The 12,975-nt window shown below is 32.5% G+C and overlaps 1 protein-coding gene across 1 annotated transcript in view; it reads left to right on the top strand.

The window, feature by feature from the left end:
• Positions 1–12,975, top strand: part of LRRC7 (leucine rich repeat containing 7) — a 128,196-nt gene that overhangs the window by 18,423 nt on the left and 96,798 nt on the right. The window contains exons 3-5 of the mRNA XM_088153812.1: positions 478–556; positions 2,904–2,993; positions 8,220–8,276. Coding sequence (XP_088009938.1) covers positions 478–556; positions 2,904–2,993; positions 8,220–8,276 — 226 coding nt within the window. The remainder of the gene's footprint in view (positions 1–477; positions 557–2,903; positions 2,994–8,219; positions 8,277–12,975) is intronic.

Genomic DNA, 12,975 nt, shown 5'->3' with positions numbered 1-12,975 from the left:
CACACAGGTAGATTTTCTCCATGAAGATCTGTCCCTAACCTGGTCTTTCAGGTTTTCCAACAGTGTGCTCATCCTCATGCTTGTTTGATGTACAGTTCATCCAAGAGGCTAGCCTTTATTTCAGCTACAAATAATGGTTTATAGATATAGCTTCGATTCAACAAAACCTTTCTTGTATAACAGGTCTTTTTGTATTGGTAGGTAACTATGTTGGTCAGGAAACTATTCTTCAACTCAAGGAATGTTTGAAACCAAGTGAAATATGAGGCATTATATTAAGTATCTGTGTGTGAAATCTGTTCAGAAATATTAATATATGTTGATAGGACTGTTTGAACCCTGGGGTTTGTCATGAGCTTCATATAGTTCAGATTTGCTTGGGACTAAATTAATGGCTTACGTCTTTCTACTAAAATAAACACAGGAGGAAAGTAACCAATTATGTTCATAAATATAACAGTTTTGTTTTTCTTTTAGGGATCCAAGATTTTCCAGAAAATATAAAGTGCTGTAAGTGTTTAACAATAATTGAAGCCAGTGTCAATCCTATTTCTAAGTAAGTGTTCCTCAGTGGAATTTTTTCTCTGCCTCTTTTATGTGTGCGGTATTTAACATATGCCAGTGTTTAGTAAAGGTATATCATATTTTATAGCAAAGATAGAAATATGAATGACTCCAGTGTGGCAGCACATTTGGGTGTCGTCATTCAGAGCTTGTCTTGAAAGAATTTATTGGCTGCCTTTTATCATTTAGATCAGGTAGAAGAATATGGATAGTTCGCATAGACCCTACAAGGGGTCTTTGGTCTGCTTACCCGCAAGCTTGTAAATTAACATAGATGATAGAGGACAAGAAAACATGTCTCTGAACTGCCTTTGTTTGTCTGTATAAAAACAGATAGCAAAAAAATCAATTAAATGTGTCAGAGATGTGTTGTCTCAAAAATACAATTCTATTTCGTGTGCAGCAGGAATTATAATTCATCAGGGTTAAAAACAGTCTGAATGTATAAACAGCATATTTTTCAGGCCTTTTTGCTGTAAAATAAATAAAATATAAACAACATAGTTCCTGAAATGTGAGAGATCTAATGTTCCAGAAGAGTTTACATTATAGTAGGAGGAGAGGGTCTGTTTTATGAATGGAGCTTGAACCAATGATATTTGACACTCCTATTTCTTAACAGCTGGTTTGGTTCCTCAGTTGCATCTCTTTTAATACTTTTTTATTAAACATCCGTGACAACATCTACAGCAGTATCCGTAAGATTTTTTTATTTTATTTATTTAATATCTACAGCCGCCCATCTCAACCAAGTGACTCTGAGCGGCAAACAATTCTAAAACAATAAAAATAATTAAATCAATACAAAAACAAATATATACAGCAGCTGAGAAAATTATCATAATAATTATCAATATAGCCAAGAGACAGGGTCTTTAAAACATGTGGGGCGCCAGGCCCAGACACGTAGCCAGAAGGCTTTACGAAAGGCTTTAGAATGGTGTCAGAATGATGATTCTGATAAAATTATAAAAATATTAAGTCTACTTTGAGTTGAGGTTGACTTCTGATGACTTCATGTCTAAATCCATGTAATTTTCTTGGGAACAGTATGCGAGTGGTTTGCCATTGCATACTTTTGGGATATTTTTTTCAGCTTTCCACTCCAGCCTACAACCCTGATATATCCTAGTAGTTTCCTACCCAGAGCCAATCCTTGGCTTTTCAAAATCAAGTTAGATAGGTGCTAGCACATAGCTGGGCTGTATGTAGCAGTGTCACTTACAAAGGTGTTGATACTGTGGGAATATATTGGCTAAGGCTATAGACCTTATGCACACTGTCATGAAAAGTAAACCTGTTTGAACTGGTTTAACTACAACTGAGCTTTGTTCCAGTTAGACACTCATAGGATTACAGAACTTTCTATAAAAAATTGGATGGACAAATCAAAGCATATACTTTTTCTGGACAGACATTGATCAAAGATTGTCCCAAGAACAATGACAAGTTGACATATTTATTGAGAAATGATTGCCATTCTCTTGGTTACAAAGAAATATAGGCTGCAGGACAGCAATGTTTACTTTGAAAGGATGTAATTCACCAATGATATGAGATAAAACTGGGAAATGAGAACAGTGATAGATCTAACTAAAGGAGCTGTGGTTTATAGTACTTATCTTGTTTGGGGATTGTTTACGTTCTTTTGTGTTCCTCTTATTTGGTTTATGGATTGTTTTGTTAATAAATTATGTATTAAAAATACTCATGGGAGTGAATGTAAGATGTCTTAGAGAAGTGTTTATTCTGTAAATTAACTGATATCATCAATAGTTTAGGTGAAATATATCAAACCGCCCCTTCTTATGCATAAATTAGTAGTCCTGTCCTTTGCCCCCTATTTTATTTAAACTCTACAATATTGATTTATTAATTCTTCCATGCAGTTTTATTTCCCCTACACTTTTTTACTGAGCATTTCAGTTTTGGCAATGCAAATAAGGTACAGTACATACTCTTATAAATAATAATATTTTATGGTTATTTTAGAGTGATAAATAGCAACATATTTTCCAAAGCAGTAATCCTCAGTCAGCATAAACTTGCATGTACATAATGCTATTGGTTCCAGTTGTTGCAAAAAGTAGCAGATCATCTAGTTATTTTGAAATTTAATTCACCGCTGAAATGCTTACATAGCCAAATAAAAGAGATGATATAAGCTTACATTATTCAATGCAGCACTGCACTGTGTTACTTGTTTTATAACAGACATAATGTTAGCTCTAACAAAAGGCTCTAGCAGTGAGCATGGGGTTGAGGACATGTTATCTGTTGGGACTTACATCTGAACAGTTCCTACAGCATCAATGCTAAATCTTTAACTCATTTTTTAGGCTCCCAGATGGTTTCACACAGCTTTTAAATTTGGCCCAGCTATATCTAAATGATGCCTTTCTGGAATTTCTTCCAGCTAACTTTGGAAGGTAAGTTTTACATATGTGAATTCCCTCTAGTCTTAACCAAACCAAACCGAAACAAAACAAAACAAGGATTTTGGATTACAGAAGATAAGATTGCAAATTTAAAAGCATGAAGACTAAAAGACAGACTGTTTAGTAACTACGGGTCTTCACTTTTTTTCTGGATTAGAACTGTGATTTAATAGGTTTTTCTTTGAGATAACTGCTTTGTAGGCTTGAGGAAAGAGATCTGTTCCAGTACAGGAAAGCTAATTAGAATGGTTTCCAGTACAGATGGAAGGAGAATAGTGCTGAGCTGGATCAGAGTGGTAACAAATCTCCAGTGGCAAATGAGTTTAACATAAGACTGTTGTGGTATTCAATCAGTTGATGTAAATGTGGAATCGTATCTGGCAACCAAGCAGCTGAAAAGTTGTCATTTATTTATTTACTTATTCATCAAATTTATATGGCCACCCACATCACAAATGAGTGACTCTGGGCAGCGTACAACAAAGCTAAAAAAACAATTAATACTTACAAAACAATTGTTAATATTATTATTATTAAAAGCTTAAAATTATAAAAAGCATAAAACTGAAAGAAAAAATATAAAAATATTGAGTGGTAATAACACTGTGATACAGCATACTTTTTCTATTGATGAGAAAATAATATTTTTGTTTTGGCTTGCCAAAAAAAAGGATGTAAGGTAAAATCTGCTGGAATGTTTCTGCTAATAGAACTGCTTATGTCAGTGGAAATAGAGGGATGGTCTGCTTCCCTCTCCCTTGCTCCATTCATGTGTCTTCAGAGTGTTCCAGAGAGTAAGCCAGTTCTTTTGGGTAAAATCTGGGAGTATGTAGTAGTTACAGCTGCGAGGAGATGGAAGTCCTTTTTGCAAGAAAAGAGGTCCAGTACAACCATAATTAATTAATTTCTTCCATAATTAACAGTGAGAGAGATACAGAGGTAATGAATATAGAATATATTTTTTAAAAAATGGATGTGACAATTCAGATATCTAAAAGATCAATAAAATTGCATCATCATAATTTAAATAATGGAAGTTTGGGCTGGATCAAAGAGACCACTTCAGATCTTTGCTCAGCTTTGGACTCCAACAGTGACTAACTGCAATTTTTCCTGACTTTAATTTTCTTTTCCTTAAAATATACTACTACTACTACTACTACTGATAGTAATAATGTGACATAACACAGAGAGATGGTAGTGGTAGTGACTGTGAAATAATTTGTGCTTTTTACTAATGCAAACATTTATAAATTGGCATCCCACTAAGTGTAGCTGTTTCTGAGAAGTTTTATGGTATTAATTTTTTTACTTTGAGGAGTAGGTTGATTTTTTTTTATCTTATGTTATAATTTATTTAATAAAACATTTAAAGGAACAGAAGAAATAGGTATATAAAAGAAAAAGAGAAAGAATAAAATATCAGTAAATAGTTTACAATTACCATATGTAAAATTAAATATATAGAACTAATTAAGCCACCTTAAGAAATAATTAGAAATCTCTATAAAACTTTGAACATAATATTAATATTGATATCATCACTGTTTCAAGGGTAGATCCACATAATCATGTGAAGGGAAAAGAAAGGGGAAAAAGGGAAAAAGGAAAAAACATTTAAAAAAGGGGTTGTTTTTTTTTAACGAGAAAAATAAATTAAAACAATATTGGGAAACTACATGGTTTTAAATTCTCTCCAATTGTACTCAACTGATTGCATCAACATATTTATAAACATCAAAATTGTTTCTAATTATTATCTTTACATCAATTATTTCCCCCTTAAAAATTATACTCTAAATGTCTGTGTATAATTTTTATACGGGGAGCCATTCTTCTTAAATTTAGTCAAACTTCAGTTCTGAATATATACTGTTAATTTTGCCATTGCTGTGTATTCCCCTGGTTTGGTTTCCCAGTCTGATATTGACAGCAAAGTGTCTCTTTTCCAATGTTAAGCCAGTAAATTAATATTTTATTTTAATTCATTTATTTTCCTTTCTAGAAATCTACCACTTATTACTAATTTGTCAAATACGTATTTTACAATTATTATTATTAGCAATTATTACTGTTCTGGAAAGCATATGTTGATGATCTATAAAGGAACTTTATATCTAGTGTTGGTAACAGAAGTCAGAAATGCTGATAATCATCTAAAATGAGACAAAGGCATTGGGAATTTACAAGCAACACAAATAACAGTTCATATTTAGTGGTTCAGCAATATAGAAAAAAGTCCTTTGCTTGCATATTCCTTCTAATGTTTGCATTTTCTACTTAATTCGCTTTTGAGTTACAGCAAATCATAATCTGCTATTATATCTAAACTGGTTTTCACTATCCTACAAATTATGGTTAAATCTTGATCTATAGTCATGGATGGCAGAGCAAACAATGTGAGTACTATCTCCTTATTCCTTCCCAAAAAATAGCTATATACTTACTTTTGTCTCACAGGATAGGAGGAGTTATCTAGAGTAACATGAACTCAATTTCTATCTCCTACTATTACATGAAACAACATAATTAAGATTATCAATGGCTGTTGCTTATTTCAAATGCCATACAAACAGAACCAATTTCTGATGAATATAAACTCTATGCTGAGATCCTTCTTATTTCTTGATTTCAAATTTCAGGGAGTGGCTGTTCTGCAGTCATAAGTGTACTTAACTACAGAGGAACAACCAATCTTGTAAAAAACTTCATGGAATAGAGATAAAAAGTTACATGGATGTTCCTGTTAATCATCTAGGCCGGTTTAATTTATTATGCAAACATGCACATTGTTTGCCATAACACTGAACAGGAAAACTGTGATTAGCTGTATACCAGAAAGTAATTAAGAGCTTACAATGGGAAGAGGTGTGTGCAAGCCAAAATCTCAGTAGTTTTGTGTTGCCCCTACTTTTAACCCATGCTCTTCTTTTGCTGCTGCATATTAAGGTTTTGCCCTTCCACCAAGAAAGGATTATATATACATATATTTAAAATATGTAGGATTATCAAAAGTATGTATATTGCAGCAAACATAATTGTATTCATAACTATTGGAAAACATTGTTTACTCATACCTGTACAGTGCTGTAAACACTGTGCACTCATTCAGCCTTGCTTAAGCTTTCTTCTAAAGACATTTGAATAACTGAGAACAGTGGCCATTATCAAGATAGCAAGTGGGAGGAAGCTGGTCATGAAATGCTGGGTCTTTGTTCCTGCCTATATAAGTAACATTTAAAACTTGAGCTTGACAACAGTAGCAGAGTCTTTTTACTGATTCCTGCTCCTACTTTATATCAAGAAATCTTTGCTCCAAAATGTCCTGTAGTAGAACTGAGTCAGTTACATTGACCTATTTCAGGTCTTAGTTACCATAATTTGAAGCTGGAGACAAACAGCAAGACTCTGTGCATTCTCCTTCTCTTTGTCCCCTTCTTTAATGCTTATATCTGGCTTAACCAATATATTTGAAATAACAGTTTATTAACCAGGATCTTTAATCACAGTTTGAAGCTGTTTTAAAGTTACAGTTTGCAAACTGACAGTATATCTCTTGAGACAATATAGTTGTTTAATGAAATAGATTAGTAAATCTAAAACTGGGCATCTTAGCTCAGGCATTGAAACCACTTGATTGGAAAAAGATATAGATAAAGCCTTAAGGATTTGTCACCTAATTGTTATAGATTGTTCCCTAATAATTGTGTTTCCAATACATGCAATATCATGTATCCAATTATTTGTATGATGATAGGTTATGTCAGATACTTTACAGAAAAACAGGGAAAGCAAGCAGAAACATAGGTGAGTTACATATTTGATTTACCCAATTCAGCTTTAATGTGCAAAGTGAAGAATTGCACATGCACGTAATGTATGAGCTCTAGATATCTCCTGGCGTTCATTGATTTTAACTGCAGTCGAGATGCTCGAATTTCACTTTGCCTGTTTCAAGAAAAATAGGGAAGGTCAAAGTGCAATTTGCTCACACTTTCCTTTAATGCATGAATGAGTACTATGGCTGCTACTATGAATGAAGGTAGTACACATATCATTTCCCTTTTCATTATAATTTTATTATAATTTTACATTCTTTCAATATGGTCAGCTGATGATGTGTTTTTAGTAAAATATATAACTTTTAGACTCATTGATGTTACTATTTTGGATTCTGTAATTCCATTATTTTAACATATCTTTTAGTCTTAAAACAGCAAAATTAGAATATATAGTGTGTTGTATTAAATATATATTCCCACAAAAATATAAATTATTTCCTGTAAATAAGGAGGCACGTCCCATAATATGATTCTAATGTATTTTCAGATAAAATGTGAACTTCTAAAGCAGAGGAGGAAAAAAAGATATCAGGGGAATCTTTATTTAAAATGTATATATGTTAAAAATAGCAATTAATAAGTTACTGAGGCTTCTTATAGTTTTTCCAATAGTTTGTTTGCCCTGCAGATTGCCCTATTGCACTGTACTTAAGGCATTTTAGATACCTTATATTTACATAGATCTTAGTCAACCATCATGAGAAATGTTCGAAAACATTACATGTTTTATTCTCTCTAGAGGCACTAGAGATTACATGGCTAATAGCTCGCTATCACTGTCAAAGATTTGACATTTTCAAAAACATTATTTTCCTTTATCTCCATAGGATGCTTTTTCTTCCTAAGTTTTCTCTTTACCAGTTAACTTACAAAAACATGATTAATTCTTTTTTGTTAGTGCTACAGAAAATCAAAATAAATATATACATGCTGAATCATGCTCAGGGTATTTTGCATTTGCTATGACTTGAGTAAATCTAAAAAGTAGTAATTGATGGCAACATCCATTTATTGAAGCCTTTTGTACTTTTTTCCTCTTTAATTGCTCTCATGTGGCTCGTCAAGATTTCCTGAAGAATACTGCCAGCAATCACAGCTGATTAATGCCATCTAAGTTAGCTAACATTTTAGAGCCAGAAATACATGCTGAATATGAAGAGTCAGCATATTTGCCTTGTAGATGTAATCAGAAATTAATTTAGACCTGTTAATTTCAGCTGCAGACATATAGTTGTGATTGTCATTTGAGGTTTTGCAGGTGCACAGGGATAATTCTATGCACATATATGGTTTGCATCATTGGCATTGGAACAATGAACTCCCTAGCAATTAATGAATTTCTAATTTAATTTTTTTTAATCTTTATTACTTCCAGACTTGTTAAATTACGAATATTGGAATTACGAGAGAATCACTTGAAAACGCTGCCAAAGTAAGTGCCTGTGTATTGTAATAAACAGAAATGTTCCAAGAATATAATTCGTTCTTCACTGAATATTGTACTGCTTTTTTTCTGAGCAGTTCTCATTTCAAGTTGTGGTTTATATGTTTTGGAAAATTATTCATTGGGGCATTTATTTTAAACTATAGTAAGCAGACAAGTAGTAATGACTGTAAATGATAAATAATCAAATCTTTAGAGAAAGCAAACAAATTTAAAAACAACCTATTTTGATATATAGTAAATATATTTCTAAACAAAATTCAGTAACACATTTTATATAAGGGCTTATCTATTGGATGGCATTACATTTTCATAGCATTTCTAAAATAGAATTGTCTATCTCAGCTGCCTGCTGACATAAAAACTTCCCACACTTGATGCTGTATTCAAATACTAGGAGGTGCCAGTTATCGTCAATTTGTCATGTGAAATATAATTTTGATTCTTCATGGACAAACAATATTCTGTTAGCTCTGGTTAGCAATGAGTCACAACTCTCTCCTTCCATTCTGATGCAAATTTCTTCTGTTCCCCTTGTGAGATTTGACATGCATAAGCAAGATGATGGTTAACCTAACAAGGGTCTTTCCTAATAATGACCAAAACAATTTCAGAGTCTTGCTATTTCAAAAATCTATTAAATGTCTTTATGCCCCCTTTACAAAAATTCAATGTGTTCTGCACCCCTGTTAATATTTGCACTATATCTTGGGATACAAGAGTTTTATATAACCACTTATATAGGTTATATTTATGTAGAATATCAATGCTTGTGTCGAAAGTTACCTTTTCTGTTGAAAGGATTATTTTTGTCAATGTTTCCTCTATTCCATGGTCTCACAGGATCTCTCAAAATATTTACCATCTCCTGTATAGCATAGGAAGGGGCAGTGAAAGCTGTAGAGGATAAGAGGAAGTTGAAAAAAAAAATCCCTTCCCATTTATTCCTCTGGATCAAAGAGCTTTCCATTCATAGAAAGAACCAATTGCATTACAGTCAATCAACTTTTACAAATTAATTGAGAGAGGCAAATTAATAAATAGGAAGTATTTATAAAAGCTGAACAAACTTATATGAGGTAATGATAGGACAGCTTTAAAACCCTGTAAACATTAGAAAGTAATAGGATGTTTTCTTGTTTTTATTTTTAATCAATAGTAAGATAGTTGCAAAGGTCCTATGAACATAATTAGGAATTGTACTTAAGCATAAAATTGTCACACCTGAAAAACTACTTTAGAATGTCTGTCCCACATACATTACAAATGCAGATTTTTTTAAAAAAAAAATCAAAATGTTAGCTCGAAGAGAATCAGTATAACTACTTCCATGCCAAGTGTGCCTTAAGAAAAGTATTAAAGCTGATAAAACAGTAATGGGTGAATTTTTGCTCTGTATCTTTCAGAAGAATGAGGTATCTGTTTTGTTTTTGTTTTTTCCTTTTCCAACTTGAATTAGAACAGGTCTTAATTATGTATTCTGAAACTAAGGCATCTGGTGATTGTGCTAGGCATCCCTTCTCCAGAGAGTGGCATTGTGATGGTATTGTACCTTGAATCTGCCTGTTGGGTGGATGAACAAGAAGTGTGTCTAATAGTGGAAGACTGCAATTTAGTTGAGATGATTCTCTTCTTACAATGCTGCTGATCATATGCAGGGCAAGTTGAAAAGACTCCCTGCCCATCCCATATTGCTTGGGTGCTATTGAGATAATCTGTTAACTGGAGAAAGGGTTTCAGGTATCTAGTTGCTCCTTGGTAATGCACTTGCATTAATTCTCTTCCTATGGTGAAAGAATTGCTAGAACTTTGCTTTAACAACCCTATACAGAAAGAAGGGAGACAGTCCTTTCAATATGCACATGATTGCTACTCTTGAAAAACATTTTGACAGAGCAATTACTTGAAGAGAAGAAAAGATACAGGAGTAAGATTAATAACTGCTACATTTGTGCAAATAAGGTGTCAATATGGATATAGGTGAATGTGTGTAAATATACGTTTATCTGGTGTACAGTTGGTATTATTACTAAGCTGTAGCATCCTACTATAGGCATCCACAGAAGAGAATACTTAAAATTAACTCGGTAATATGTTCCTTACTGAAATGGTACATAAAGCATTTATCCTTGAAGTGGAGGCATTATTGCTATCATCATCATATGACTCATTGATTGGGCAGTGACAAACCTGCTTGTCCTTACAAAACTTACATTTAGTCTGTGCCATTTGTAGATATAGTTTCAGGAAATGAGAAGAAAAAAAATCTTTGTGTTACTTTTGCAGGACAAGTACTATATGTCTTCATCAGTTGAAGAGTTTGCTATAAAGTAATTTCTAAGTAATTGAAAATGCAAGTTCCAAATACTTTACAAATATCTGAGAATTGTGTTAATAGGGCAACATTTTTTAAAAGAAATAAAGACAATAGATATTCTTGGAATGAGAGTTTGTGGATTATTGCATGTGCTGGTTTGAAAAATATTTTGATGGAAAAAATGAAGTTAAAAACTTCATTGTGTAGATTTAAAATTAGGTAAATATTTAAATGGTCTAATGGTTCTCTGAGATTCAGATATCTGATTTGGAATTATTTTCACTTGTCTGATGTGAACATACTGGAAAAGGTCACACAAGCTCTGCAGTAGAATTGTCACTATTTTCATGCCAACTTAAAATATTACTTTAATTTCATACTGAAATTACAGGTAGGTCTCAATTAGAGCAGTTAATGAATCCCACAAAATGGCCGCATTATTTTAATTTGCACTATTCGAAGTGATATTTTTATGGAAAATATGATAATTGGTTCCAGCTTGATGGAAATAGGCATAAATTTTAAACATAAATTTGTATATGTATATTAATGAAATATTACAGTAAAGGATAAAAAAATACATAATTTAAATCTATGGTTAACAAAGTCACAAAGTAGTTATAGAAAGCAAAATAAAAACAAAAACATTCAGGCATTCCAACATCTCATCCTATTATAGTGTTGCTATGACTACATTCATGTCATTCAGTTACATAAAGTTTTTGCTCTAATGTAATAATGAGCCTCTTCTTTTATACACTTGTACTGTTTTCCTTTGACGGAATCTTCCTTTTCTTTATTTTACACAGACAAAGATTAGCAGCGTCTAGTACCCCAATCACAACTGCTAGCCTCAACTGCGCACATGCTAGCTTCACATTAACTGAATTCTGGGTCGTATTAAACACAACCTGGTATCAATTTACAATTTGCACTAAATTGAATATTACCTTATTTGAACTCACACTAATTGTGACCTACCTGTAATTATTACACTGACTGAAGATGCAGCGTATCTATAGAATCAAAGTGTGTATCTAAGCTCTGGCCTGTTTCTAATAACATGATAAAAAGCAACACATAACACTGAGGTTCAGTGCTTGCCATCAGATCCAGGTGGCAGTATAAGATTTGAATGTACTATAGCCAAAACAAGAATATGACTTGTGTCAGCTTCTTTGTTGATAGTAATTTCACTTACTCTGTAACATGCACTTGGAATTGGGGAAAGCAAATAAGTCCAAAATTTCTTAGTCAGAGATGAAGCATTATAATACAAACTGTATTCCGGTGTATAAAGATGAACATCTGTTTTAGGTATACGTGGAACATTATCCAACAAAATGATCAACTATACTAATAATGGGAATAAGATCTTATAAAAGAATTATAACATTTATAAAAGAATAGGATTATATTATGAAAGGATATGTTGAATTTTTTAAAAATCATTGGGATTCAGGGAAGAAAACCTATTTAATGATATTTCTTGTAATGTATGCAATTTTGACACATGCTAATAACAAAAAGAACAAGGCATTTTTGTCACATTTTTGTTTCAAAAATTATAGTAAGCCTGAAACATTGGTTGCAGTTAGAAATTGTGTGTTTTTGCTATTATTTGCACTAGAGCTGATGGCACATTTAATACTATTGCTGCTGCTTTGTCTCTATAAACAAGCAGCTCTTGATTTACATATTCACCCAAAGCAGGTAGTATTTACCTGGCTTCTTTATAAAGCTACTAATTTTTCACCCATCTGTTATACTTAGGTGACCTGCTTTGACTGGCCATGCATTTGATAAGAAGCAAAGTAGCAGGGTTGGTTTGAAATGGAGAAATAGTGAATAGGAAAATTGTTCTTTACTCAGGAATCATCTTTTTCTTTTTGTGTCTTCCTTTTTTTTTTAGATGATATTGAAGCTATGTTACCTGTAATTGTCAATAGACTGTACCCCAAAATTGGCATAACTGTAACTGATTATGACAAACGATTTTTCAGAATAATTACTTACCTAATTTTATAATTTGTTAGAGACTTGCATCAAAGATCCTCATGTTTTTCAAAATAATGCAGTGTATTTACATAATCAATTGACTACCTGAGTGTCCAGTGGCTATTTATCTGCTATAAATAGTTTGGGTTCTATTTGTACAATTTCTCACATTTCAGGAAGAATTAAGGATATCTAAACTTGTAATTATATGAATCCTTACTTGGGTGTGAATTTGTTTATATGATTATTTATACTCTATCCTTTCACAACTATTAAAAAGACACATTTGAACTACAATCAGTCAAATTTATTTCTGAGTAAACCACAGAATGAGTTTGTGAAATATGAATTTAATATATTTAAGTGTTCTTA

This window comes from Python bivittatus, unplaced genomic scaffold (genome assembly GCF_059951505.1).
Source record: "Python bivittatus isolate LINGU-HERP-01145 unplaced genomic scaffold, Pbiv_v1 ctg000700_np1212, whole genome shotgun sequence".
NCBI lineage: Eukaryota > Metazoa > Chordata > Lepidosauria > Squamata > Pythonidae > Python > Python bivittatus.
Note: the sequence above shows the minus strand (reverse complement) of the source record. Positions and strands in the feature narration are given on the sequence as shown.